General features: G+C 38.3%; 1 protein-coding gene across 5 annotated transcripts in view; it reads right to left on the bottom strand.

Moving 5' to 3' along the window:
- The window catches only part of cfap74 (cilia and flagella associated protein 74), a 44,646-nt gene that overhangs the window by 5,363 nt on the left and 12,068 nt on the right, over positions 1–27,215 (bottom strand). The window contains exons 15-39 of one of the 5 annotated variants that reach the window (XR_015863827.1): positions 25,356–25,422; positions 24,833–24,922; positions 24,169–24,351; positions 23,921–24,047; positions 22,780–22,886; positions 20,437–20,559; positions 20,229–20,350; positions 17,209–17,337; positions 11,643–11,730; positions 10,340–10,513; positions 9,913–10,046; positions 9,401–9,650; positions 7,711–7,836; positions 6,986–7,086; positions 6,255–6,389; positions 6,026–6,138; positions 5,871–5,926; positions 5,134–5,253; positions 4,069–4,224; positions 3,263–3,401; positions 2,383–2,537; positions 1,822–1,954; positions 1,560–1,698; positions 743–877; positions 534–576 (exon numbers count right to left, since the gene is read on the bottom strand). Coding sequence is in view for 2 of the 5 variants with exons in the window: in XM_088403503.1 (XP_088259629.1) it covers positions 472–576; positions 743–877; positions 1,580–1,698; positions 1,822–1,954; positions 2,383–2,537; positions 3,263–3,401; positions 4,069–4,224; positions 5,134–5,253; positions 5,871–5,926; positions 6,026–6,138; positions 6,255–6,389; positions 6,986–7,086; positions 7,711–7,836; positions 9,401–9,650; positions 9,913–10,046; positions 10,340–10,513; positions 11,643–11,730; positions 17,209–17,337; positions 20,229–20,350; positions 20,437–20,559; positions 22,780–22,886; positions 23,921–24,047; positions 24,169–24,351; positions 24,833–24,922; positions 25,356–25,422 (3,187 nt within the window). In the remaining 3 variants the exon portion in view is untranslated. Of the gene's footprint in view, positions 1–354; positions 577–742; positions 878–1,559; positions 1,699–1,804; positions 1,955–2,382; positions 2,538–3,262; positions 3,402–4,068; positions 4,225–5,133; positions 5,254–5,870; positions 5,927–6,025; positions 6,139–6,254; positions 6,390–6,985; positions 7,087–7,710; positions 7,837–9,400; positions 9,651–9,912; positions 10,047–10,339; positions 10,514–11,642; positions 11,731–17,208; positions 17,338–20,228; positions 20,351–20,436; positions 20,560–22,779; positions 22,887–23,920; positions 24,048–24,168; positions 24,352–24,832; positions 24,923–25,355; positions 25,423–27,215 lie in introns of those variants that run through there. The other 4 variants (XM_088403511.1, XR_015863826.1, XM_088403503.1 and 1 more) reach the window with 4 other exon arrangements.

Genomic DNA, 27,215 nt, shown 5'->3' with positions numbered 1-27,215 from the left:
AATTTCAGATTTCTATGATCCAAAAGATTACATTTTATGTTGATTTTTTGTGTGTGTGTGTGCAAGCTTGAAATGGTCTAAATTTGAATAAATCAGACACTGATTTATTTTTTTTTTAAACCCAAAAACGCTTTGCACTGGTTAAGCGGTATATTATTGAAAAAAGGTTGAAAACCACTGCTTTAACCCATAACAAAAATATTATAGAAAAATGTGGTTTGCTGTTAAGTTATTCGCAATGTAGTAGTTTACCTGCGCAAAATGACTACCCTGTTTTTACAATTATAATAATGCTCAGTTTTTGTCCATGTGTTTATTAAATTAATTTTAGATATCACTACAATAACACTGAGATTTGTGTCAATTTTTTGTATTAAAGACATGAAGTGGACAAAATATTGCGGTTTACAATCACCTCCACATCAATAAAAGAATGACTAGAAAATAAGAATCCATGAAAAAAAATCAGTATCAATCTACATGAGTGGCGACTAAGGCCATGAGCGTGACACTGTACACTCGAGTTTCTTCACCTTTTATCGTGAGAGGCACACAAATCTGCACCACTTCATTGGGCTGAAACACACACATGATTTATATCATTACTAAACAAATTCATTAACTGTGGAATTAATATTTGGATTTGGATTTATCTGCATAATCGCTCGCTGTTGGATGATCACACCTGTGACCTTTTAGAACGCGTATCCTTTTAAGGCAAAAAAAGAGCAATGCTCCTCACCTTGAGTCCACTCTGCGGACTCCACGTGATCTTGATGGTGCGTCTACTTCCTGCCTCTACGCTGCCTTTGCTGGGATCCACATTGAAGCCCTTCTGCTGCAGAGATGCCATGCTGTCCCAGGAGAAGTCACTCCCCTGAATGGTTTGACCCGGACATTAAACATCCCATCAATGCGTTGGCGTATATCTCACAATTTGTTTATGTTTTAAAAGCATTAAGACACGTTAAAGGGCTCCCTTTCCCAAAGTGTTATTTTTACTTTCTTTAGCCATTACAGAGAATTCTTGGCTTCTGCCCAAGCAGAAGAACCTTATACAGTAACTGTACTGTTATCCCTTTCCTTCATTCCCTTTGGCTGTCTGGCCGCTGAGAGCCGCGGTTATATTAGCGGTGCCCAGAAGTCTAGAGTGAAGCTTGTAGCCGACCAAACATGATAACAATCATTCAAAATTTCGATTTACTACAAAAGAAATGTAGGGAACAGCTTTACAACGCTTCCTTTAGTGGTCACTGCTGTCATGCTGCACCTCTCCGTGGTTCTTTCAGAGCTTCTGAGTTTCATGAGGAAGCACAGCTCTCAGGCGGTCCTACAAGACACGTGATTGCGACCATTGACCAATGAGGGCAGTAGTTGTAACCCACTCCCGTCCCAACTCCCATGGTCGCGCCGGGAGCCAAAGACGTGTCTTGTAGGAGTGCCCGAGAGATGTGCTTCCTCAAAAACGGTACAGTTACTGTATATGGTTGAATAATTTAAGACTGAAGTATTACAGTGGACAACAATTACAACAGTGACAAATCCATGGTGTTCTTTACTTAAAAGTCTGCCTCAGCACCTTCTTACTGGCCCGAATGCAGCCAACTTGCAGTTCTCGCACTGCAGGTCTGATAGTCCTCATGTGGTAGCTGGCTCGCAGGGTGACCAGCACCGGAATTTCCATGTCTTCAGACTGTCCTGGAGGTGAAGAGCAGAAAATGTGAACTCCTTACTTTTCTTCAAAGTTGCCTAGAGACAATTTTTTTTTTTTTAAGAGTCCAAACATTAAATCCCTTGTACTTACTTATATGCAGAATGTACCTGAGAGCTGAAGTTGACTGGTTATTAGTGGAGGTAGAAGGGATTCAATAGGAACGGTCAGTGGATCTCCTCCACACAGATACATATTGTGTGAAGACGCTGCACCTTTTAGATCCAGGACACACAATTTACTCTAGCACACAGAAAGACAAACTTAGATTTAGCTTTTCGGCTTATTTGCTGCAAACTGAACTGCCAAATTCCAGCGCTCTCAAATTGGGCTGAGAAGATCCTCAGGTAGAATAGTTAACCTTTTATAACTTCCTGTAAAAGGATGTATTTTAGTGTAGAATATTTAACTTTTTATTAACTTTCTCTGGGCTTTTTAAAGTGCAAAAAAATGCATAAACACAACTGGGACAAACCCAGTTTTCATCTATGAAAACCTGAGTGGAAGGAAAGCTGGGTTGTCATAACGCCCAGCTATCCTCTTGGTTAGATAAGCTAACGACCCGGGGCTCTGTTTGAACAATTATCTTTCTGTAATTCAACTATTTGTTTGGAGTAAATACCGTGCGGTGTCGCTGAGGCGATAAACGAGTGTGTGCATGTGTTTGGTACCTTATTGACAAGCTCGATGGTGAGTTGATCAGAATAGTTGACGGAGGGGTGATCAGGCTGAAAGGTGATGACCACGTCCTGACTTTGCTTTGCACCAATGCTTCCCTCCACAGGCAGAACACTGAAAACGCTCAGGCCGTTGTAGTTCTGGGTGCCTGCGCACACCAACAATGATCCTCAGGAATGATTCTCATGTCCACATTGGATCTCTAATGAGATCTCTAGTGATCTCTAAAACGTTCTGCATGCTTATTTTGATCTGTTTTATGCACTGTCGGTCTTCTTGTGCTTGAGTTGTCGGGGGTTGGAAAAAAACTGTCATGAGAACAATTATCTACATGTAATTAAAAATCTTTCAGGATCATGGCCACAATTTCCACCTTGGTTTCATTGTACAAGACATTTTCCCAAGTGTGTTTATGCAATCTTATGTATCATCATCACGGGTATATTGATTTATATATATATTTATGTATATTGAAAAAAAAAAATCGACCAATTCCGGTTAGTACAGGTCAACTCAAAGCTCAAGACATTTTCCCAAGTGTGTTTATGCAATCTTATGTATCATCATCACGGGTATATTGATTTATATATATATTTATGTATATTGAAAAAAAAAATAACTCGACCAATTCCGGTCAGTACAGGTCAACTCAAAGCTCCACTGGAATGATGTTATTTGAAACTAAGACTGAAAAAATTCGAGTGGTTCATGGCGCTTCATTTTCGCATCACTAAATTAATGGTGATGATTTAGCTCGTTTCTATTTTTGTCAAATCATATTTGAAAAGGGGGTGCGTCTAAGTGTCAGAGACATCCAACCCCCTCACCTCCAACCTACTTCCAGTAAATATCCTTCCCAAGTGATTCACTTACCAACCACGGGCTGGATCTTGGAGTTTGTATAACCACCTAAAAGCAGGGCCACCTTCTCATCAGCGCCCTGAGTCTCGGAGGGCGAGAGGCTGTACAACATCGCCTTGAAACCAACGGCAACAGCAGAGCTGTTCTGGAGCTACGAGTGATGCAAGGTTTGTCATGACAACAAACATAATGCACACAGGTACGGTTTTGGATGATCTAGATCAGGGGTGTCAAACTCATTTTAGCTCAGGGGCCACATGGAGGAAAAAAGGTTTTCAAGTGGGCCTGACTGGTAAAATCATGCTATATAAAGTATTTAACTAAAAAAAGAATTGTGTCATTTTTATGTTGATTTTTATGATACAATATAATAGCTAAAACACAAGAACCAAGAATAAATAAATACATAAAAATATATAAAGACAATGAAACACAAATAACCAATTGCAGGAAAATGCCCCAATCAAATATATAGGCATACAACAATTTTTTTCAGGGAGTGCAGTGAAGAGCAAAGAATATTAAACAGAGTAAAAGTGGCGCTGTTATGTCTCAGTTTGGACACTGGAAAGCACCCATGTAATGATTTACATGACAGAAGCTGAAGACCTAGGTAGAAGGAGTTATGATGTCACGTCACGGATTTGCATTTTTTTTTTTTTAAATCCTTCACAAAGTCATTTTGTGTGCCGGATTAAACCTCCTGACGGGCCAGATCAGACCCACAAGCCGTATCTTTGACACCCCTGACCTCAATGCTCACAGTATTAACCAACTTCAGCAAATGAGTTTATGATGATGACAATATGCCATCTTACCTTCAAGACATGAGAGACGCTGTCCTTCTCAAGCACGTAACCAAAATCCAAAAGACCTCCGCGATGGGAGGAGGTGATGGCAGGAACCACACCCTCCCCACGCAAAGTCACGGCCAGCGTCATCTTCTGACAGCGCACCTCCAAAGTCTCACAGTACTAATGATCGGGAGACATGATTAGAAGTTACTCAAATGATATCATATCCAAAAAAAAAATCATTTTAAAGGGCAGAGGTGTCCAAACTGTGGCCCGGGGGACATTTGCGGCCCGCCATTCATTTTTCAGTGGCCTGTGGCATGAACTAAAAATGCCATTTGGCAGGGCATGCAAGGCTAGTAAAAACAAAAATACGACGACAAACCACTACATTGTTTTTTTACTGCAAATATTCACCTTAGGTTTAGACACCGCTGCCATAGTGACGACTGCTTGAGAATATGCTACAAACTACACAAATAAATGTGTTGAGCAGTTGCAATTTAACCTTTGTGGCATTATGTTACAAATATTGAAATTCCTTTGATTTTTTTATTTATAATATCCTAAAAAAATCAACGGGGAAAAAAACACTAGGGAGATGTAATTTCAAGCAGATGATTAAAACACGTAAAATTTTAAAATGCAACGATTCTGACATTTCTAAGTGACTGCAGCTGGACGTGCGAGATTTTATGTACAAAAATAATCATTGTCCAAATTTTGGACCATACAAAACCATTACAATTCACATTTTTTAGATGCATTTTTATAGGATTTATGACATTGATTTTACTGCAATTTTTGTAACATCCTGTTGACTTCCACCTCAAGACAGTAGGTGGCAGTAGAAACCAGTTAATGGCTATGCCTTAAATTGCCATCATCCCGTCATAGACTACAAAAACAGACCATACCGTTTTCTTTTTTTCGTGGGTGTTAATAAATTTCACCTACACATGTATATATAGAACTGATGCTACTGAACAATGTGTGGTTGAAAGGAAAATAACGAATTATTTCACCTTTAAAAGCATTTACAAATGTGTATAGTTTGCAAAGTGTGTGCACAAGGGTTAAATATGTCACCTTATTTTCTAAGGTTGGACAGAAGGCCAACACCAGGGTGTGTTGCTGTCCAGGTCCTATGCCTCTGAGAGAGTTAAGAAGTGAAAAGGGTCCATATATATCCAGCAATGATGACCTCAGCTTGAAAACAAGCACACAATCGTGGTGGATTGTTAATATTTTCAGTCCTATCTGTAGAAGACTTTACGATTGAATATATTACTAACAATACACACATTTGACCAAGAGGATTTGATTCAAATCTAAAATAAAAAATGACATTAGTAGCTGTATAAGAGTAATAATATATACGTAAAATACATTAGGTTTTGAGATTTTTTTTTTTTTCAACCAAGATAAACAGTACAGGCCAAAATATTGGGCACACCTTCTCATGCAGTTTCTTAAAGTAACGATGGCCACTCATTTGGGGAGTTACTTGATTGTTTCTCGCTATAATATGAATTTTTATCCAATAGGGCTGTGTATTAACCTGACGTGTGAGAAGTTTTCAGTTAAATCACTTTCCTGTCAAGTACATAACTTCGCCTGTGTGCGTTCTGATGCCTTCAGTGACGTCAAGTACAATGGTAAAATAAAAGGCATATGAAAAAATGCATTAAATAACGTTTGGTTAAATATTTGGCCTGTACTGTAGTGTACTGAATATATACAGTATGCAATATTTACCAAACGTATTGCTACTACTACATCTCAGATTATTCTATACGTAACACAAACTGAATATATGAAAGTACCTCTAAAGATTCCTCCGAAATGTTCTTGACAGAAAATCTTTTAAGTACTCTCTCTCCTTAAAATGAAAGAGGACAAAACGCATGGAGAAAATTCAATACGCAGCTGTAAACCGTAGACGTATGCTTGGGATGATACATGGGAATTGTGTACCCACCTACTGCCACTTGCTGGAAATCCAAGACATAATTTCTGATAATATTTGAAGCCACCACTAGAGGGGGCTGTACAGCAGGACATTGCAGCTTCAAGTAGACTGTATTGAGAGGACTGAGGACATATTACGTGGGAGTTAATAAATGATTGCGTGGAACATTAACCACGTACACTTGAACATCAATACAAAATGATTGATTCCAGGAATAAATCTTTTTTTTTTTTTTTACCTCCAAGTGGGCTGGGCCTGCCTGTCATCCTCAGGAGGGTCACCGTCTGACACAAAGCAGGGGATGGTGTACTCGCTGTATCGTGAGGTGAAGGAGTGCAGTAGAGACACTCTCGCCTCCTCAAACCTTTGACCTCTAGGAAGAAAAAAAAAATACTAAAAACAGAGTAACTTAAAATGCAAGACAGAAATAAAACGACGGCAATGTCTTGATTCTCGGATAACAACAAAAATAGCAAATATGGCGTAGCACAAGTCAGTTCGGTAGTTTTGTACTATGGAGTAATGATGGGAAAACGAAACCTCGTGAAGCACTTGATTTTTTTCAGTCCTCCTGATGGTGCTCTTGGTTTAAAAATAAAGGTTAAAATAGTGCAACTGATTAAATTCACGCTGCATTTTTAAACCAAGAGTGCCATCTAGAGCACAGGTGGCAAACTCCAGTCCTCGAGGGCCGGTATCCTGCAGGTTTTCCAAACCACTTTCTCAAGTACACCTGATTCAAATGATTAGGATCAAGCATTATCAGCTTGCTAATAATATAATCATGTGAACCAGGTGTGTAAAACATACAGGATACCGACCCTCAAGGACTGGAGTTTTACACCTATGATCTAGAGGGAAAAAAAAGATCAAAAGTGGTTCATGATTTGCACCTCACTACTGTGGATGAAACAAGATGGCAAAGGTATGAGCCATCATTCGATAAACGGTGTTCAAACACACTCTTACCCTGCATCTATGCTGTCGGGTGCTGATGACCTCATTGAGGTTTTGGAGGAAAAATCTAAAATTTTGCTGCTCTTGGATATTTTCTTCCCTTTGCTTTTAGCCTATCGAAACAAAGTAACATTGCGTCAAAAAGTATTTACCTCAATCCTGACTTCTGTTTTTTTTGCTTATCACTCGCAAAGGTTTCTTTTCATTTATATTAATATTACATCAAGGCAACTCAAGGATCTGAATGAAGTTCCTGAATGATGATTTCAAATAAGAACAAATTGCGCCACCTTTGGAAGCAATAACTCAGAAAAACTTGATGTGATCCAAGAGCACTTGAGTTTGAGGGCACAAACTGATGGTCGAACGTTCTTCACAATGTTCTGGTACACCGCAGTTTTCTATAGATAATAGCAAGTTGTCCTGGTCCTGAGGAAGCAAAGCAACCCCAGACCATCACATTGCAATTTACTGTTCTATTTATCAAATGCTGTTCCCTTTTCCACAACAGATCGAACGAGACGAGAACAGATGCTATTTAAGCGATTTCTTGATTTTCACAAAGGTTCGGAAAGATTTGTAAAATCTTTGCGAGTAATAAATACGCATAAAACACAGAAATCAAGAAGAGGGCAAAAACCTTTTTCACGGCAATAGAAGTGACATTATTGAAATGAAAGTGAAAAATAAAAAGACATTAAAGTCTGAGTTGTTAAATTAAAAGAGTGACGTTGCACCTCCTCTTCAGTAAACGTTTTGCTGTCCTCGTTGTTTTGTTTGGCTTTGAAGAGGAGACGCCGGGCTTCTTCCTTGATATCTCGGTCTTCAAGTTTGGGATTAAACGTGACCAGGACCAAACACCTCTGGAGTGCAGGAACAAAGACGAAGGCAAATAATCAATTCACATTTTTAGTTTCGGCTAGTAAACAAAGAAATGTGTGTATCTGTTGAAGGTTTTAATTCATGAAATGAGTGAAAAGGAAATAAAAAGATGTGAATCAATCGCAGTGTTCAAAAAGTAAAAATATTTGAAAAATACGAACAAAAAAGGAATAACGCTCAATTATAAAAAAAAAAACTGTATAAGTCACATTCGTGTACAAATGTACAAACTTAAGTACTATATTGACATTTTACGAGTTAAATATAGAAAACATGGCATATAAATATTTCTGCATAGGCATGGTTTGAAAATACATTCAATTCTGCCATATTTCCTCTAGAGGGCGACCTAGCACTGTAGTAAAGACATAACCATAGCCAAACTGAGCATCGGCTAGAACAGTGGTTCTCAACTTTTTTTCAGTGATGTACCCCCTGTGGAATACGTTTTCGGCAAAGTACCCCTTAACGAGTGCAAAGCATTTTGGGGTTAAAAAAAAAAGTGAAAAAGGTCATTAGTGTCTGATTTATTAAACCTTACAATTCTTCAAACTTCATCTGTATTAGTCAACAAAAATTAACCAACATAAAGGGTCCTCTTTGGATCATAAAGCTAAATAACTTAATTGCTAATAAATATTTGTCCACAAAAAATAATCAACAAAGTGTCTGATCTGTTCTCAAATAGAAATACAATAAGTATAAATAAATATTTGTCCACAGAAAAATATTCAACATAAAAATGTATCTTTTGGTATTAAAGTAGAGAACTGTTCACCAAAATAAATCATTAACTTAATAAATATTTGTCAACAATAAATAATCAAAATAAGTGTCAGTTCAAATACTAATAAATAATATTGACAAAAGTGTAATTTTTTGGGATTGTAGTAGAGATCTGTTCACAAAAATAAATTATTAACGAGAGATGGCACGTGAAAAATTGGGTCGAACCATTCTAGCATGGGGGATAATCTAGGTTTTTAAAAAGAATGAAATTCAATAACCTACTTAACAAAAAGAATGTTTTATGAACTAATATTTTCCTAACACATTTAATGAATCCAATAATTGTTTTTAAAGGATTTTTGCATGTTTGTTTTATTAAAAAATCTGAGTAACCTCTAGAGTTCCTTCAAGTACCCCCAGGGGTATCCGTAGCCCAATTTCAGAATCACTGAGCTAGAAAATCAATTACTTAGTTAATATTATTCGTTATTATTACTATATTTTTATCTGTTAAAAAGAAAAAAAACATATGGAGTGCAACAATAATGGAGAAAGTTTTAAAAAAGTAATAAGATGACCAAGTGACACAGAAAAACCCCCAAAGAAAATAGACTATGTGTGAATGGCCAAGAAAATCAAATCTCAAATTTCACCAGTCATTCTGGACGGTTAGGATATTAATCAATTTCAATTGTAAATTAAAAAAAAAAAAATCCTGTGGAAATTTTTCAGATAATGTACGCTCCTTTGAACCCTTCAGGAGCCAGAAGTGTGAGTAATGACATCTGAAGTTGGAAGTTGCGCTCCTCCTCTCACCTTCCCGGGCAGCAGGCGTCCTGCTGAAGGAGTGATACGGATGCTGGAGTCCTGAGGCGGCGTGAAGGAAAACAGTCTGGCCCCAGCAGAGGGTCGTTGTTTGGACTGATTTCGAACGGTTTGGTTATAGGTGAGGTAAACCAGAGCGGTGGAATGGTCGCCAACCGCCGTGGGGCCAAACTGCACCAGGGAATGAGACAGCGCCAATGTCGGGCAGACGCCCATGGCACGGCACGCTAGGGGAAACACTCTGAAGACAAATGGAGAGAATTTATTCGTCCTTACAGTAGTGATGGGTAAGTGAAGCCTCGTGAAGCACTTTTGATATTTTTTTGCTCCTCCAGATGACACTCTTGTCTTAAAGACGCAATGGAAATGTAATCAATTCTTGCCTTCATTTTAAAACCAAGAGCACCATCTAGAGGAGCAAGAACAAATTACATGTGCTTCATGAGGCTTCGTTTTCCCAGCACTGGCTTACAGTGACGACACAATAGAAGGAAGATTTGAACCTGTTAATTCCTGATTTGCAGCTGAGATGGAAACGGTACTCTTTTGCTTTGTTGGCGCTGAAAATGACATCAATCTCTAATGTTTCTTGAGGGAGAAGAGTGCCAAAGCCGTCATTGGGTTGGACGTCAACAAACTGTGGCGCGAACAGAACATACGGTACACATGACTGCTTGGGTTTTACAGGGAGCAAATATTTGACTATCAGTGCTTATATGCAGCTGAATGCAACGTGAAAAGTGCAATGGAAATACTTTCAATTTTCAACCAAGATAAAAAGATACATATAATAAATCCTTAGCGAGTAGCTAATTGTGATTATGCGTTGCAACTATGCAAACAACACCAGACTAAGTAAAATTGCATAATTCTCCACAGGGGATTATCACTAATGCCAAATGTGCCGTAGCATGGGATAACTGCACTCACCTCTGGAAGGCCGACAAAACCAAATTCTTGAGGTAGCAGCGACATGTTGGTCAGGCGTACGCTGCTTTTGACTGACTGGTAAATAGAACAACAGCCAAAGTCTACCTCGCTCTGGTCAAACTTCAAGTCGGATGAAGTCACAATTGCTTGGACTGTGTAAATGACAGGCTGCACCTGAAAATGGCAACATCAAGTCAAATGCTTCATTTGTTGACCGTTTTAAAAATATCTGTACAGTACAGAAAGTATTATAAACCTAAACGATGTACTTTTGATCATTTTAGTTTATTTTAACATACTGTATCATCTTATTTTACTGCAAATGCAGAATGCAAGGACTCTTTTAGGTTAAGGTATTAACTAGAGAGGACCTTCTAACTGCCATGTTATGTATAGTGTACGTTGGCAATATGGGCAAAAAATATAATTTCCATTTTCTTCAATCATTCTGGATGATTACGATGTTAATGCAAGAACTAAACTCAGCAAATATTTATATACAGGTAAACGTTTGATTTAAAAAAAAAAAAAAAAAAATATATATATATATATATATATATATATATATATATATATATATATATATATATATATATATATATATATATATATATATATGGCCACTTATGCAAAATAATTTTTAAAACTTCAATTTTTAAACTATTCACATGAATTCGATTCCTTACCCAGCCCTACTCTAAAGCCTTGGCATATAAAAACATATCCCACCAATCCCAATTCCCGTATTATTCTGCAAATATCAGATCTCAAATGCTGGAGGCTACATTGGTTCTTGACCTTCCCGACAATGTGCGTGCGTGCGCCTGCTTCTGTGTGTATGCTTGGAGGCTCGGGGCTTAAAGGCACCACATTTGGTGCTCCACAGGAACATCCTGGCCCTGTCTTTGGCTCCTTGTCAGGGCTTTGCCTCCCTTCCTTGTCCATGAAGGGAGGGGATGATTTGGCAAGAAGACTGCACAAATTTAGATTTACGAGGAAAAAAACCCCCACAACATCAGTGCTATACCAATGTTTAAGCGGCTTCTCCGTATTTTAAAATCTAAGGTTCAGTCGAGAGACATTTTCCTTTCGACAATGCAGAACAACCTTTATGCTTGGCTTGTTAACACCCATGGAGCAACTGGGCCTTGGGGGTATGAGATAATTTTAGCTAACGAGCTAAATAGGTTACAACCTTCAGTGCTTCTGCTTCTGTTCAGGATAAGGATGACAAAGATGATTCCAGGATCAAATAGAGATTTAAAACAAACTGCGCCAAATACAGAATAAGTCGAAAACAAACCTGGCCTGCTACTTGCACTGCCATTGGAACTTCCAAGACACCGGTAGCGCTATCAAAATACTTGTTAGCATCTTGGGGTAAGGTACTCCTGGGGAAAAGAAGAAAAAAAAAGTTCAAATCATAAATTCCCTCGTAATCACAGAACATCAAACATGACTCGGCGGATCTTGTGAAGTTTCACCTCAGTAGCTATGAAATCATTTACTGTATTTTTCATAATTTATTGTATTTTTCAAACTGTAAAACACACTGATTATAAGACCTAAAAACAAAAACTGACAAGAAAATATTTTTGTTCTTGTATAGGCGGTACCAGACTATAAGCCACAGGTTTTACCATTAGACATTCAAGAATGTCTGCATGTTTAGAACTAAGAGCAGCACTAACATATTTTCGCGAGAATACTACCACACTTGGATTGTTAGAATACTGCGCCAACACAACGGTACCACACCCGATTTCTTTTATTAGTGGAAATGCCTCCCGGTGGTGAGTAAAACCAGCCCAAACTCGAAATCAATACTTGTTCTGTCTCCAATTGTTTACTGGGCAGTTGCCCCCTGGTGGCTGTTAAAAAAAAACAACAACAACAACAAAAACTGCAAGTAAGGTGCCCTGGACTTTAAGCTGCAGTATTCGAAGTGTGAGAAAATGGTAGTGGCTTGTAGTATGAAATTTATGGTAAATAACTGTATAAAACACGAAAGACATTAAGACACTGAATGATATGATTAATAGAAACACTGAAAATGAATAAAATGCTACGAGGAAAAAGAATCACAGCAAAAGTTGTCAGCAATACACAGCTGAGATTTAGGACATTTTTATTGTAAGTATTTACTTATCAAGCATATATCAATTATTATTATTGATCATTTTAGCATGTTTCATGAAGGGGGACGTTAGTTTCTGCATTCCTTTTGTTATCTGTATGTGTCTCATTGCAGAAACTTTTAAACCGTCCCTATGTTAGACCTTAGAAGTTTCCCTATGCGACGTTATCATAAAAATAGTTTTTGTTACCGCGAATTAAAAAAAAAAAACAGTACAAACACAGCCACCAATTTAGCTCATGTCTAGGATACAAAAAGCCAAAAGCTCCAACTGAGCTTTTCAAAGTAAGCTAAAAATTCAGACCCAGAAGACACATTATTTTACTTTAACCCGCAACTGTGGGATCGGCTCGCCAGGGAAAGCAGGAAAGAGAGACGCAGAGCACGCCTCCACACTGCTGTAGGTTGTAGCCATGGTGATGGGAGATGTAAGTATGATTCAAAGAGGTCCAGCAGTTATGCACATGTAAAACCCGTGTCTCAATATATCCCTTCCAGCCACCAGCTTGATATAAATGTGGACTCAACATGGACGTAAACGGGAACTGTGCCTCCTTATCATGTGTACAAAAGCTAAATCCAGCTCCAAATATAGCTCTATCTATATACTGTCCTATAAATATCTACTACCCCTCACATTTTCTTTTACGAAGCCAGTCGCTTTCTCCAACCTGCCTTCTCTTGTTTTTCACCCGTTCTTTTTAACGTTGGACGAGAGCTAACGCCGCAGATTGCGGTTTAAAAGCTCTCCAGATGTCATTGGGTTTCTTCTCCAAATGCGTTTGAGGAAAATCCTTGTCATCAAGAAATTTCTCACATTCGGGGTCTGAGGGACAAGTGTGCATTTCATATACTTCAGGCATTTATATCAGACTGTAAAACTTGTGCTTCCACCAGAAGAATCAAAGGCTGGGAGCAAGAAAAAAAAAGACTTCCTAAAACGTCAATCTCTACATAAACAAAGGGGATTGATGAAAATGAGTAGCTGTGGCCTGACCAATGAGTGCAGAGGATGTATTTAAGGAAGTACTCTGGTGCTGCTTGCTAATAGAATCGCTGCTGGAGATTCACTCTTGAATTAGCTTGGCAGGCAAGGATGGAAAAGCCTGGCGGGATGTCGCCAGGCCCATATGCTCTGGAGAATTTTGTGGATGGATTGAGTTTCAGATTTGTTAGCATCCTGCACAGATTGGTGTTTTCTCTTTCCATGTGCCCCGATTCATCACAGCTTCATGAAGAAGTACAGTCGTTTTCTCTAATAACGACACGGAGATCAGTGGAGGACGCTAAACGGATAAAGTAGTGACTTTGCGACACGAGCTGTTATTGCCTGAAAATTGCTCACCTTGTAAACATCATAAGACCAAACCCAGGTTTTAATTGCACAGGAAAAATAATGTCATTATGAATTCATTATGGTCAGTTTTCTACTGCTAAAAAAATATAAAAAAAATGGGTTCAAAACATCATCATGTACAGTATGACAACACACAAAAACTACAGCTTACAACATAGTGGTTAAAATTCAGTTAAAAACATTTACATTTTTTGTCTATATTGATTTATGTTGAATACCTTCATATACCTTTAAAAACATGTATCCTCTGTCGATTGAAATAACAACCACGAGTACTCAGGGATCAGATAATGACCAAACGTGGCTTACCTGTTTTCCGGGTTTGATCATGTGACCAAGCTTGGTTAGCTGTGATTGGTGATGAGCCCTGAGTCTGTGTGATGTCATTTTCGGGCGACAGCTAGCTTGTTTAAAGTTATTATTTATACCGTTTCGTATCGTATCGTATCGTATCGTATCGCATCGTATCGTATCGCATCGTATCGTATCGTATCGCATCGTATCGTATCGCATCGTATCGTACTGTACCGTACCATTCTTGTGGTGGTGCATATTGCTTATCACATTGTGTATTTATTTTCCTTTTTTTGGACGTGTCCACCCATGCGCATGTGCTGAACAAACCACATATATTTTTTTAACAATTAAATGCCACTGCGGCATGGATCCCTGCTGGGATTTGACTTCACTATTAAAAAGTGATTATAAAAGGGATTACAACATGGATTAAGAGGCTTAGTGATATTTCTCTCTGTATGGATGAATACAGTAAAAAAAATGCAATGACCTCACAAGCTATCTGCCAAACGATAGGCAAGAAAGTTTGTTTATAGTGCAACATAATTAAAAATGCTACTGATGAAACACGGCGACGGTCATTCCAGTCGGCAGCGTCAGCCGGGCCGTTTCACGTAATCTGTTGCAAGTCTGCAGGAAATCATCCTTGTAATCTCCCTTTTATCAGATGGAACTGCAGCTGTAGGACACTCTTCCGAGATTAATCCTAAAATCGCTGATTCAAGGGATACTCTTCCAATGACTCTACCATTAGGTTAGCTACGGAAGGGACCCGTTCCATCCAAAAATTGGAGAAATGATCTAAACACCAGATGGCTAAATGAGGTAGTTGATGTTATAGACAAGGTACCATTTTTGGTTTGCTGGTGGCTATTTTGGGGAAGAAAAAAAGTAAAGTACTTTTAATTCTCTTGCTGAAATGGAAAATCTGTTCAACAATTTGAACAGGGTTCAACTAGCGTTCAAATGAGATGACCGGGGTCACTTGCAAATGAACCACTGACCTTGATATCGTAGGGACGGGATTATGGAGAATATGGAACAATGCTATGGATTTACTGTATGGGGTGGGGATGGGTAGGAGAGACGTGGGCTGGATAGTGACAAATACAAGCGGAAGAAGCGAGGGATGCAGTGAAGGGAAGCTGGTGGGCGGGTTGAATTAAGACTGAGGACAGGAAGTGGAGCAAGAACCTGCCGGAATGCTGAGAGTCACTCAAGGTTCTAGATTCAACGGTACACTGAACAAGTTCGCTTGTGTAAATGTGTGTGTGAATGAGAGTAAGACTATTGGGCAAAAAGGGTTTAGGAAATCCAAACATGCACACATAATTTTTATTGTGTCTTGGAGACTAAATGTGTTGGCCATTTATCTCCCAAAAGGAAATATCTATGAAATTTTGAGCCAAAATTAGAGAACAAATATGCATTGTGGGTTCTCGGGCGAAAGACAATTAAAACTTAAACAATACGTTCATAAATGGACTCTGTGACGACGCAAAAAAACTGGGGCGTCTGTTTGAATTTTACATGCATTCCAGCGGATTGGGAAGAGACCACTGCCAATTTTCCGTAGGGCATGTTGCGAAGGCTAACTTCAAAATAAACACACCGAATAGTACATGAACATCAAAGCAAGAGCCATAACCTTTGTAATGTAATCCATTCATTACCTAGAAAAAGAAAGTAAAATTCTACTTTATTCCGTTCTTTAGTAATCAGTTTGAAAATGGGTCGTTTGCGTGACATCAAGCTATTTTGGACAAAAGGAGAAAATGTGTTTTTTGTGAAAAAAATTGTTTTCTGCACTACAGTAACTGACACAAAATGTGTTTTAGGAGCATCTGAAACATCTTCCCTTCGATTAAACGTGAACAAAAACAGTATAAATGTGTTTCATTTCATTTCATTCCATCCATTCCATTAAAATAAAAACAAACATAATTGATAAGAATTATTGTCACTGGCACACAACCTAAGTATTTTATATGACGGAAATTCTCGCGGACGCTGCTAAAATGCTAATATGATTGATTAGCACTTTCTCAGCATCCTTAACTGTCATTGTACGATTTGGCACAAGTCTCCAGGGTTAGCGCTAACTGCTAATTACATATGCAGCGCACGTCAAGCATTCGGTGGAACAAGCATACACTTACGAATATTTGTAGAACTGTTTTAACATCTAAATAACAAAAGGGTGAAGGGTGAGAGCTAGCAAGCTAGCTGACGTTGAGACTCGGTGGAGGAACTTGCATGTGCATGGCTCAGAACAGCTCAAAATTTGGAATCCTATTTTTCTTTGGAATTATGCAATCCAGCATTAAATTCAAATATATGCACAGCCCTAGCAGCTTATATACAACGTCTTCACAATTGAGTGATCTGCAAGGGAGGGTTGTTGTCAAGCAAAACAAATGAAGGGAAAAAAGCAACAAATTGTTAGCGGAAAGGTGAAAGGCTAAGAAAAACACAAGTCTGTGTGTGAGAGTGGGAGAAGCCACAGCCAGCAGTTGAGAAGCAAAATGAAGGATAGAAGCAGTAAGGTGGGGGCGGAGGCCGAGGCTTCGCGGATGCGGCACCAGCAGCACGACTCGCACTCTAATCCTCACATTAAAACCTCTGCTGAATCACTAAAGCAGATTACTGCCATTTTCATCACTTTCCCCTCCCACCTCGCTGCTCTGGGAGAATCCCTAACTTTGTCATTGCAATATAATTTGACATGTATTTATCATAATCATAATCTTATTTTACAATACATTCAGAATGCTAAGATATGAAGGAAAAGAGGGTGGGAAGAAGAAAACAAACGCCCACGTAGTGTGTGCATCTCGTATTTGCCCTCGAGGTCTCCTGGTTGATTTACTGGCATTCACTACTGCGCTCGAATCTTTTTTTGTGGGTGATTAGTATTACTAAGTGGGCTTTTAATACACGGGCTTCTCTACTAACACGGGAGTACGCAGCCTGTGCAAGTTCTTTCCATTTTTTCTAGAAGGTTAAAGTGAAAAAAAAAAAAATGTTTGTGCCCCCTGCGCTAATTCCATTATAACCGCAAGTGCGAGTGTCCTATACCTTGGCACAAACTTGAGGTGAGCAGTGAAGCTTGACTGAGCTTGGAGAAAGCCTGTCCTTGGTATGATCTCCATGTGTTTCCTCATTTCTGGCCACAGGTCAAAAGTAAGCTTCAAGGCCGTGCTGGTGCTGACACACAAAAACGCACAAGATTAACAAAAGACTTGAAACTGAAAGATCATGTATTACGTACTGTATTTGTGCACTGTATGTAGAGCTGTCAAAATGTAACACATGGACTTGCTAAAATGAAAATCAAGTGTCTGCTGACAGTCCAAATTTTTGTTCGTTTGTGTTCAAGAGTGCCAGGTTTCGTTATACTAAATCTGTGATCCGTACGGAACAATCACAATGGTTCAAGACGCTGTTGGAGGACAAGCAGGAAGTGCGATATAACCCTAACTTCAGAAAAAAAAACCTAACCATAATTTACTTGATAATGCTGGAATTTTGTAACTTCTATCTTGCATTTCCTGACTAAGAGCCAATCAGATTGGGATTGTGAATTTGTGATACAATGTGCAAGAGATTTATTCATTCAAACCACATTTAAAACATGAAATAACACAAAAATCTCTTAAAACTTAATTGTAAATATTGTTTGTAACTTTGAACATGTATAGTGAATGTGTTGAGCAAGAATATGTTCGCATATTTCTTTTCATGAAACATTGACTTCCCAGCCATGGTCAGCACCCAAACATCTTACTGTTGCAATGATTGACACACCTCTTGCTTAATGATAGTGAATAACCATGTTTGGCAAAACATGTGGCGAAACACATCACATAAAGTTACCCTGCAGATTTGTTTTACCTTGTGGCATTGAGATGTTTTTTTTTTCTCATAACACTGACAAAAAAAAGGAAGTGTTGAGAAAGCTTTGTCCAGTGGAATCAAAGATCAAATCAATTTTATGTATGGGGGGGCTTTCAGGGGCAAATAGTCGAAGATGATTTCTGACGGAGATAGACATACAAACAATGAGTTTTTTTTTTTTTTTTCCTCCTGCGGCAGAAATTACCCAATGATGAGATATGCACCCAAGGTCCATATCAATTAGGTCACCCAGTTTCCAGGAGCTCCAACAGATGCTTGTGCCTGTGGCTACGGAGCTTGTGATATAAATGTCTTTCTAACAAGGAAATTTTCAAACCCATCCAGCCCCTGTTCACACCTTAACAAAACCTTCAAAACTTTTTTCTTTTGACAACTTTCATCAAGACAGCAAGTAGAAAAATCTGTTATTACAGATATTAATGGTACCTGAAAATAAAGTTATTATCAAATTCATTTTAGACGAAATATTAACTTTTTACGCGTAAAAATGGCAAAAGAAATGGGACTATCCCTTTAGGTAGGTTATGGTAAATTACGTTGAAAACGATTTTAAATCAGGATAAATTAATTATTTTTCAACAACTCCGTGTGCTCATAATCTCAACAGACATGATGGTAAATGTTGAGGTATGAGCAGGCAACTCTGTCCACCCCCAAAAAACTGTCAAGGCATTTTTTCGCCCGAACTGCAGAATTTTGAGTGACATATTTTATGGTTTCCTTTGAGAGCTGCGGTCCACACGGAGGCTGTTGTCAATTGTCGTGTTGTCACATGCCGCTCCAGATGGCGGTTATCATAAAACAATCTTCCCAACCCTGCACACATGCACTTACTCCCCCACATGATGTGTCACAATGACTGTATAGGCAGTGGACCACACGCCTACTCATGTTACTATCTCTTCCTTGCGAGCTTATAAAAGCAATAATCTCGTGTAGAATCTACGTATGCGATATTAGTATAATTCCATTTGTAAGGACAGCTTTGAAAACTGAGTAAATACCTTTTAGTTTGGTTTGTTATAAACGCAAGCTTGAATGGCTTTGCATTATGCTAGTTCACAGGCTGATTTAAATCGGAGTTCTGCTGGGATACGATTTTTAAGGCTGGCTTGTCCGCATTGTTTTAGCAAGTGTCCAAATCAGACCTAGCAGATCTGATCTGACAGATCTGACGTTTCTCTTGAATTTGGCCCTGAGAGTGGGTGTGTTTGGAGAGGCAGAATGTTCTTCTTTCCTATTGATTTCTTAATTTCTGCAATGGGCAGCTCATGCTCGAATTGCTACATGACACAATAGAACACTGTGTCCCCAATCGGAGCAGCTAGTACTGCTAATACCCTTGATGCGCTCGTGTCATTCGTTGTTTTGTGGTGCTTTGCAGAACCCTTGCCGTGTATATACTAGATTTCGTACTGTGAGTGGTCATTGAAAGCACCACCAAGTTTCTTGAGTGAAAATAAGCATTGTCATTGTCGCATGGCTTTCACTGTTATCCCCAATGCATACGTGCTGTGTCGCTTAGAGCGATGTCACAGTGTAGTCTGATTTTGGAGCTGTTCAGATTGAGACTCATCCCTACGAAGATTGGGTTTGAACCTACCTCCCAAATGTGGTCTCAATCCAGCACTGAACAGCAAAACCTGAAATGAGCGTACGCGGAAAAAACGCCACAATTTGCGCCATTTCATTTGACCAAAAGAACAAATGTTCTTCATTAACAAAATCCTGGCCAAAGAGTATCTAAAAATAATACTACAGAAGACTGACAGTGATATATCACAATTATAAATGCATAAATTTGCCATATGTGCATGTGCAGTCCTACGATTTTTTTTTTTTTTACCTTGCTTGAAGGTGACAAATATGTAGGACTGTATTTAAAGCCATCTGGACTACAAATCAATCTGACAACAAGGCAAACTATTTACGTATTATTTCTCTGAGGCACACTGTATCTCTGATGTATTTATGGCTTGAGCTACAGTTATTATGTTGGTTGAACATAATGAGACGTTACAGGATGGCAAATGCTTAATTCTATTTCTGAATCGCAATTTGCTTGAAGCTTTACTTTGTTTATTTGATGAACTTTGTTATGACACCATTGCGGGAAAGATACCTTAATCGTAAAGCGAGATGAGCTATAAATAAACATATTGGGAAGTATTGGGACCGACCTGCTTTGGAGTGTGACCACCTCTTGGTAAAGGCGGTCAAACATGCAGATCTTCATGTCAATATTAGGCTCCACCACCCACACGGGGAGGCCCGCACCCTCACCCTTCACAAGGATGGCGATCTGTTGGGGCCAGAAAGTGCTCAGTTCCTATCTTGAACAAAACGGATCATTGTGAAGCAGATGAGGATGAGCACTCGTTGACTTACTGGGCAGCTGGTGGGATCTGAAAATTTGACATAGAGGTCTAGTTTGACTTCCCCAGGAACGGTCGGTGAGAATATTATCTCGAGTTTGACACTTTCAAAAGGTCCAATATCCCCTTCTCTTACCTGAGGATTAAAAAAAATAATAATAATAATAATGATGAAACAATTTGAGGAGAAATGGTGTGTGGATGCTGAAAGCTGAATAAAACATAAGAATGTAAGAAATAATGTGGAATGACTTGGAGACTATTGTATATAATAGAATATTTTGAATTATATGGAATGATATTGAATAAAAGAATGATATTAATGTGGAATCATGTGGAGAGTTATTGAACAATTAATTGAAAGAGCTGAACATTCTGAATTTATAATGGTTACACATTTTTCAATTTCCAGGTAGGAAAGGATGGGTAATTTGGGGTGGAGAATGTTAAATTTGGGGAAAAGAGTAAAAGTTAGAAATGGAAGACAAATAAAAGCCCATGAATGGTGATTTTTTTTTTCTGGAACATGTTTAAGTTGATATAATTTGAATTGGTCAATCTATGTAGAAGAAATTGAATGGCAAAATATGTCAGACAGAAAAGATCTAATAATAATCTAATAATAATAAATAACAAAAAAATTAAGGCAAAATAAGATATTGTGTGAATACAGTACATTCATCATTCACACAGTTATCCTACGTAACCATGGTAATGTAACTAAGAATAAAGTACACCATGATTTTCATCCACCGAAACCACTCAGCTGTGCAACTTAAAATGACACGCGCTCCAATAGCAACAAAGCATAAAGTCGATGAAGGAAAAATGATAAATGAAAGAAAGAAGTAAGCCCCTCCTCAATCAAGCCGGTACTATTGCGTGATGTATCATTACACAGCACGACCTTCAAACAGGCCATGTGCAAGTATCAGTCAAAATGACAATGGCGGAGGGGCTTGCATGCAAGCACATGCAATAAGCCAGAACAATTGCAAAGGGAGAGAGAGGTGATGCACCATTAGCCCCCGGCGACAGAGATGTAATGAACGCTGAACAATTCAAGAACGTTGCATAGGCTGCAAGGTGCATAAAACACAAGTGCTTGGAACAAGACTTGGACTGGATCATAACACATCAAGAAACCTACACAAAAAAAACCCTCCGTGATTTATGGCCTAGTCAAAAATCAAATATCGGAGAATCCTTTGTTCATTGGCCGATTTATGGCCTAACAGGACATCATTAAATGCTAATAAAACAAAGGATCTACAAGTTCTTGAGGAACTTATACTATCGAGTCAAAATCGATGACGTTCAATGTATAGGCTCACTCATAACTGTAATTGTGTGCTCGTCTTGACTACTGCATAGACATTGTGGGCTCAGTTCATCTCTGTTGATTTTTGAAGGTATGGTGCAATTTGGAGCATTAAATTGGACTGCAATATATTGATAGCAATGGCATGTAATAAATCACAAATCATATGTTCAGTTAAAATACAACGATGGAAAAACATTCTCTTATTTGACCCTTGGATTCAATTATCAGTACAGACGTCCCGCTATATACAAATTTTCGTTTTACAGAGTTTTTAAAAAAAATTGAAAACAGGCCAGATTGTGGTTCTCAAGGACCCTTGTTTATAATGTTTGACGGACATTTTTTCTGTCTGAATTTGAAATGCCCAAATCCATTTGAATGCTACAAAGTTAGCGGTTAGCGCTACAGCTGGAGACTTGTGCCGTATTATAGCGTAGCTCACTAGCGGGTTCTTAGCGACCTATATCCGCAATTGAATATGATTTATTTATTTATTATGATTTTTTAATGGCAATAGGTTACTGGCAGCAATGTGATAGCAATAAACGAAGTAGTGGGAATGATTCAAGCTAGGCGCCCCGCCGTCACAGTAAAGCTAGCTGCTATGTAACCGCCGCTGTCAAAACCAACTTCAAAATAAAAGCGTTCGACGGCTATTTCATTGACATCCATGCATTATTTGATGTGTTTGTTTTAGAGTTTACCATCACAGCATGTCGTTAGCGTGTGACGTGAGGTTTGTTGTGTACAAAGAAGCTGAAATTAAGCAGATTTATTGAATAGATTTTTCTCAATCAATTTTGGGAAATTTGATAAAAATTCTCAATCGTAGTAATGGAGAATCGTGCTTTTTAGGCGAATGGCCTTTTTGGCACATCCCTATAATCGAGCAGGAATAAATCACAGCTGACTTTGGGCAAAAAGGCGTGATACAAATGTATCATATGAACAAAAATAATGTGAGGTGCGTTAAAAAACAATTAAAAACTCATGTGCTGCCACTGACAAATATGATCCACTTGGAATACTTACGTTGCCGATACGTATGTCACTGGAGTCAGACAAGCCCTCTGGGATCTGGGAATGCAAGCTGGAGGGAACAGATGCAGTTCTTGGATCTGCAATTGAAACCCGTGATCCTGCCGACACATACAGTAATGTCACCAATTTTCAGTTCTTGGGAGTACTAATCTGCTTGAGGAGACATCAAAGTAACTGCTAGACAGCAGCTTTCTTTAGTCATTTATATTTTTATTCATACAAATGACTTAAAACAAGGACCATTATTTTTTTCATGGTCAGCCACCAAATGAGGGCAAACAGAATCAGTGATGGAATAAAATGCATTGTTAAAGCACAAAAAAGAGAGTGAGCATCTAATCAAAGCCTCGGTTGAAAAAAGTGAAGCTAAATTCAGCAAGGAAGACTGACACAACATTTGGGAGAACAGACTTCCTTGTCCTTTTTTTTTGGTTTTCGTTTGTTTTTGCTTTGAGAGCCAGACAAGATGATGCCTGCTTTGCTTGATCTGTTTTCAGAATGTGTTTAATTTATAGTGATTATTATGCAGTTCATCTCAAATATTGGGACTATGCTTTTGCGCGAAGGAATGTAATTACAAATCTATGTCACTAGGTGGTGCAGTGACACTCGCATTGTCATAGTCTGTGAGGGAGTTGTGAACTTTCTTAATTGTTGTCAATAAATTTTTTTTATATTATTTTATAGTATTTTGCTGCACTTTACGCTATTGTTTTTCAGATTCAGAATAAGATGTAACCAGTATGAACATTGTGAAAAGCAAAGATAAAGTTTGCTGAAAGTTGATTTTAATGCCTTTTTTATTTTGTTAATGTTTAAAAGGATACAGTTCTAGGCACACAATTTTTATAGATAATGATCTCATTTATAGTCACAGCAGAGAGTGGTAGGGTGTTTGCACAAAAATAATTGATTAGTTGTAAAGGAAACTAAATATAATAAAAATTGGTCACTAAAGACTGAAATAATTGTATAGAATTGACTATTGCTAAATTGTTGAATCAGTCTTTAAAAAGCAGTCTGACGTAGAGTTTCCCCTCAAAAATGCATGCGTTTGTTTTATGTTTCATATTTACTTTTAAAAATAGCAGAAAATAATCACTTGTTTTCTTTTTTTGAGCATCTGATTTACCTCGTCGACTTTGCTGGGATACAGAAGATCTCTCCAAAATAGGATCCATACTGTGTGCTTCTCTGCTGGCTACGGATGCAGAGCTCTGGTTCGGATCAGTACATGTTGTGTTGAGTGTAGATGTGTCCTGTCAGCCATCACCATCAAGAAATGTATTAATTTGACATTGATTGCTTATGTGTTTATTTAAAGTTGATAAAACATTTGAAAATGTCCTGATTTTCCAACATAAGATTTTGACGTCTGACCTGCTGTGTGTCGGCCGAGCGATGGGACGGCAACCGGACCTGGTGGATTTCTGGAACAGGTTTCTTCGTGTCCAGGCTAAAGCGGGTTGCCAATGCGCCCTTGTTGGTCAAGGTGATCGTCCGTGAAATTGTTTGGCCCACTACATGCGAGCCAAAGTCAATAAACTGATTGTCGACCTCCAGCTAGAGATAAAAGTTGGCGGCATAAGTGAAAAGCATCCACCTGAGAGAACTTCAGTTGATCACTTGAACAATTTGACTATTTATATGTGATGCGTTTTCACAAAAGCTGGCGTATGTCGTGGAGATTAGTTTTGAGTTATTGATGGAAATACACATTTTTTGACAGAGATGTCCATGCTGAGAATCCTACAAGAACAACCTCCTTAAGTAACGTCTCGACATTCATATGCCTCCTTTTTAGTTTATATCATTCTAAAGGAAATCAAGTCTAGCATTAGAGGAATATATAATACATCGTATGATATAGAATACTGCAATTTTCATTTTCAGAGATATAAGGCTTATTTGATGAAAAGAAACGTCAGATAGAACTGTGATGTATTTTTATATTCTTTCAGGTCAGGAATTGGACATTGCACAGTTAATGGTGCTCAAAAGCAAAAAGTCAGCATCTGGGGGCTTGATCTAGCACATTACTTACATCACATCTCTTGATGGTACATCTGACAGGTACAGAGAAGCGACCTGCTGCTGAGGCAAAGTCAACCTCTCCTTCCAGGTCTTCATTGATCTAGAGGGGTCAAGAGAGCAAGATTTTCCTTTTAAGACACCACATACTCTGTTTCCAGCTGTGAAACGAAAGAATTAATTGGGTGACTGAGAAAATGTTGCATATAATGTGTGCCTTCAAAACCCTTGTGCAGTATCGGACAATTTTGGGGACATTTTCTCTCACATAATTCTGGCAGTATTTTAGCCAAGGGATGGCACACTCCTGCTAGTGGTTGAGCCAGGCTGAAATTTGACATGTGGGTGAAATTTCAGCTCCCTGGTGCCTTACTGCAATGACTTTCCTTTGATGTGAAATGCCTTTGATGTATAAATCAAAGAACTGGACAAAATATTTTACAAGGGCGAAAATTGTGTCAAATTAAAAACAAAACAAAAAAAAATATAATAATAATAAAAATAATACTTATAAAAATATAATAACTGCTACTGACCGAAGGATGGAAAGTAATGTGCATTTCACAGGACATCCCAGTCGATAAAGGACCAGGAGGTTGAAAGCTGCAGAACGATATCAACGTTAGCGAACAATGAAGAGCTTTATATTTCCGAACTGGAAAAGAACATTTAAAGCGTGACATGTTTTTGGTGGATTACATAGACGTGTATTGTTTATAATAAATAGGATTAGTGATTGTTCTGTCATTAAAAAAAATGTAAGAAATGATAACAAAAGATTTGAAAGAACAAAAGCCTTAGATTAAATACCCCATATGTAATGGCTCTTCTGAGAGCATGTTGTGCATATGAGCTTAACTCAGAGTGGAGGTTAAAAGTCAACCCGCTTGTCAGAGGAAAAAAAAATACAGTAAGGTACTGTTATTATTATACACTGTAGCTATAACAACAATGAAGATAAAGAGGGAAACAAAAGGTTCGGAAAGCAACATTTGCATCTCTTAGCACGTTAACAGCAAACTGGCAGCTGCCCAAAGGACACTGAAACCTTTTGCACTTTCCAAACACAGCGCAGATGAATATGAAAAATAAAAATTGGCTGCCAGAGATGGAATGCAATGCTAACTTCCTCGATTTAAAACTGGAGGCATAATCAGCAAAGGGTACACATTATAAAGGATGCTGATCTGCTTTGTGTCATTTTGACTGCATGTATTCTTACAGCACTTGATTTTCGGTTTTTGAACAGTATGAGTAATGGTCAAGTAGGCTTGATTTTTGTATTTCCCACATGTTGCTGGCCAGAACATTCGATGAAGAAGTTGGAGCTGCCATCCAGTTTACAACTGCGCACTGCAAACGTATGAAAGATTTCCACCTGGCGTGAGCATTCTGATGCTAACTTGAAATGACATAGTTTCATCAGAATTTCTCTCATTCTCTTTTTGGGTAATTCTCATCTTGTGAGTGTCATTCTTCTGTTCTAGTTCCAAGACACGATATGAAGAGACATACAAAGTAAAATAGAACAGTTCACTAGGGATTAAACGCTGAATGAGACAAAGTTGGAAAAAGCCTACGACAGCACTATATAAAGCGCTGCAAATGAGGCCATACAATACAACATAAGCATTGCAAAAGCATGACGCCACTGGTTTCATGTGTCTCCCAGCAGTGCTTAGTGAGACCAGTTGACAGTCAGTAGTTTTTTTTTTTTTCCCCATTAATTGTTGACACTGTATTCTCTTGTAATTAATAGAGATTTTCATCCAGGATACGTCATTAAGATTTGAAATGTACCTACACCAAAATACATAAACATACATACAGTGGCTATGTGTGTATTTTTTTTTATATATATATATATATATATATATATATATATATATATATATATATATATATATATATATATATATATATATATATATATATATATATATATATATATATATATATATATATATATATATATATATATATATATATATATATATATGAGCCAAATTGTGGCACAAATGCACCCACGCTGGCCAAGGAGAGGGGTGCGGTTGGTTAATTTTTAGAAACTCAGGGGGTGTGCAGGGAACATGGGTTGGTATCTCTCTGCCTCCCACTCACTCTCTCTCTCTCTGTCCCTCCCTCTCCCTGTTGCGCCGTCTGTCTGTGTCTCTACCTCCTTCCTCTTCCTCTTTGTGGAAAGACTTCTATATCACTTATCAAATGTAATGTAAATGTAAACAAGCAGCATGGTTTGCATGCAACACCTGTTCTCAGCTTAGCTGCCAACTTAGTCGGCTGAAATAAACAGGAAGAATATGGTAGATGTGACAGAAAGGCTATTAAGAAGTGGAAGTAACATACACAAACATTGATTATTGCTGGGATGTAATATT

The sequence above is a fragment of the Hippichthys cyanospilos genome, chromosome 2 (genome assembly GCF_059441005.1).
Source record: "Hippichthys cyanospilos isolate Australia breed blue-spotted pipefish chromosome 2, RoL_Hcya_1.0, whole genome shotgun sequence".
In the NCBI taxonomy this organism is placed as follows: domain Eukaryota; kingdom Metazoa; phylum Chordata; class Actinopteri; order Syngnathiformes; family Syngnathidae; genus Hippichthys; species Hippichthys cyanospilos.
Note: the sequence above shows the minus strand (reverse complement) of the source record. Positions and strands in the feature narration are given on the sequence as shown.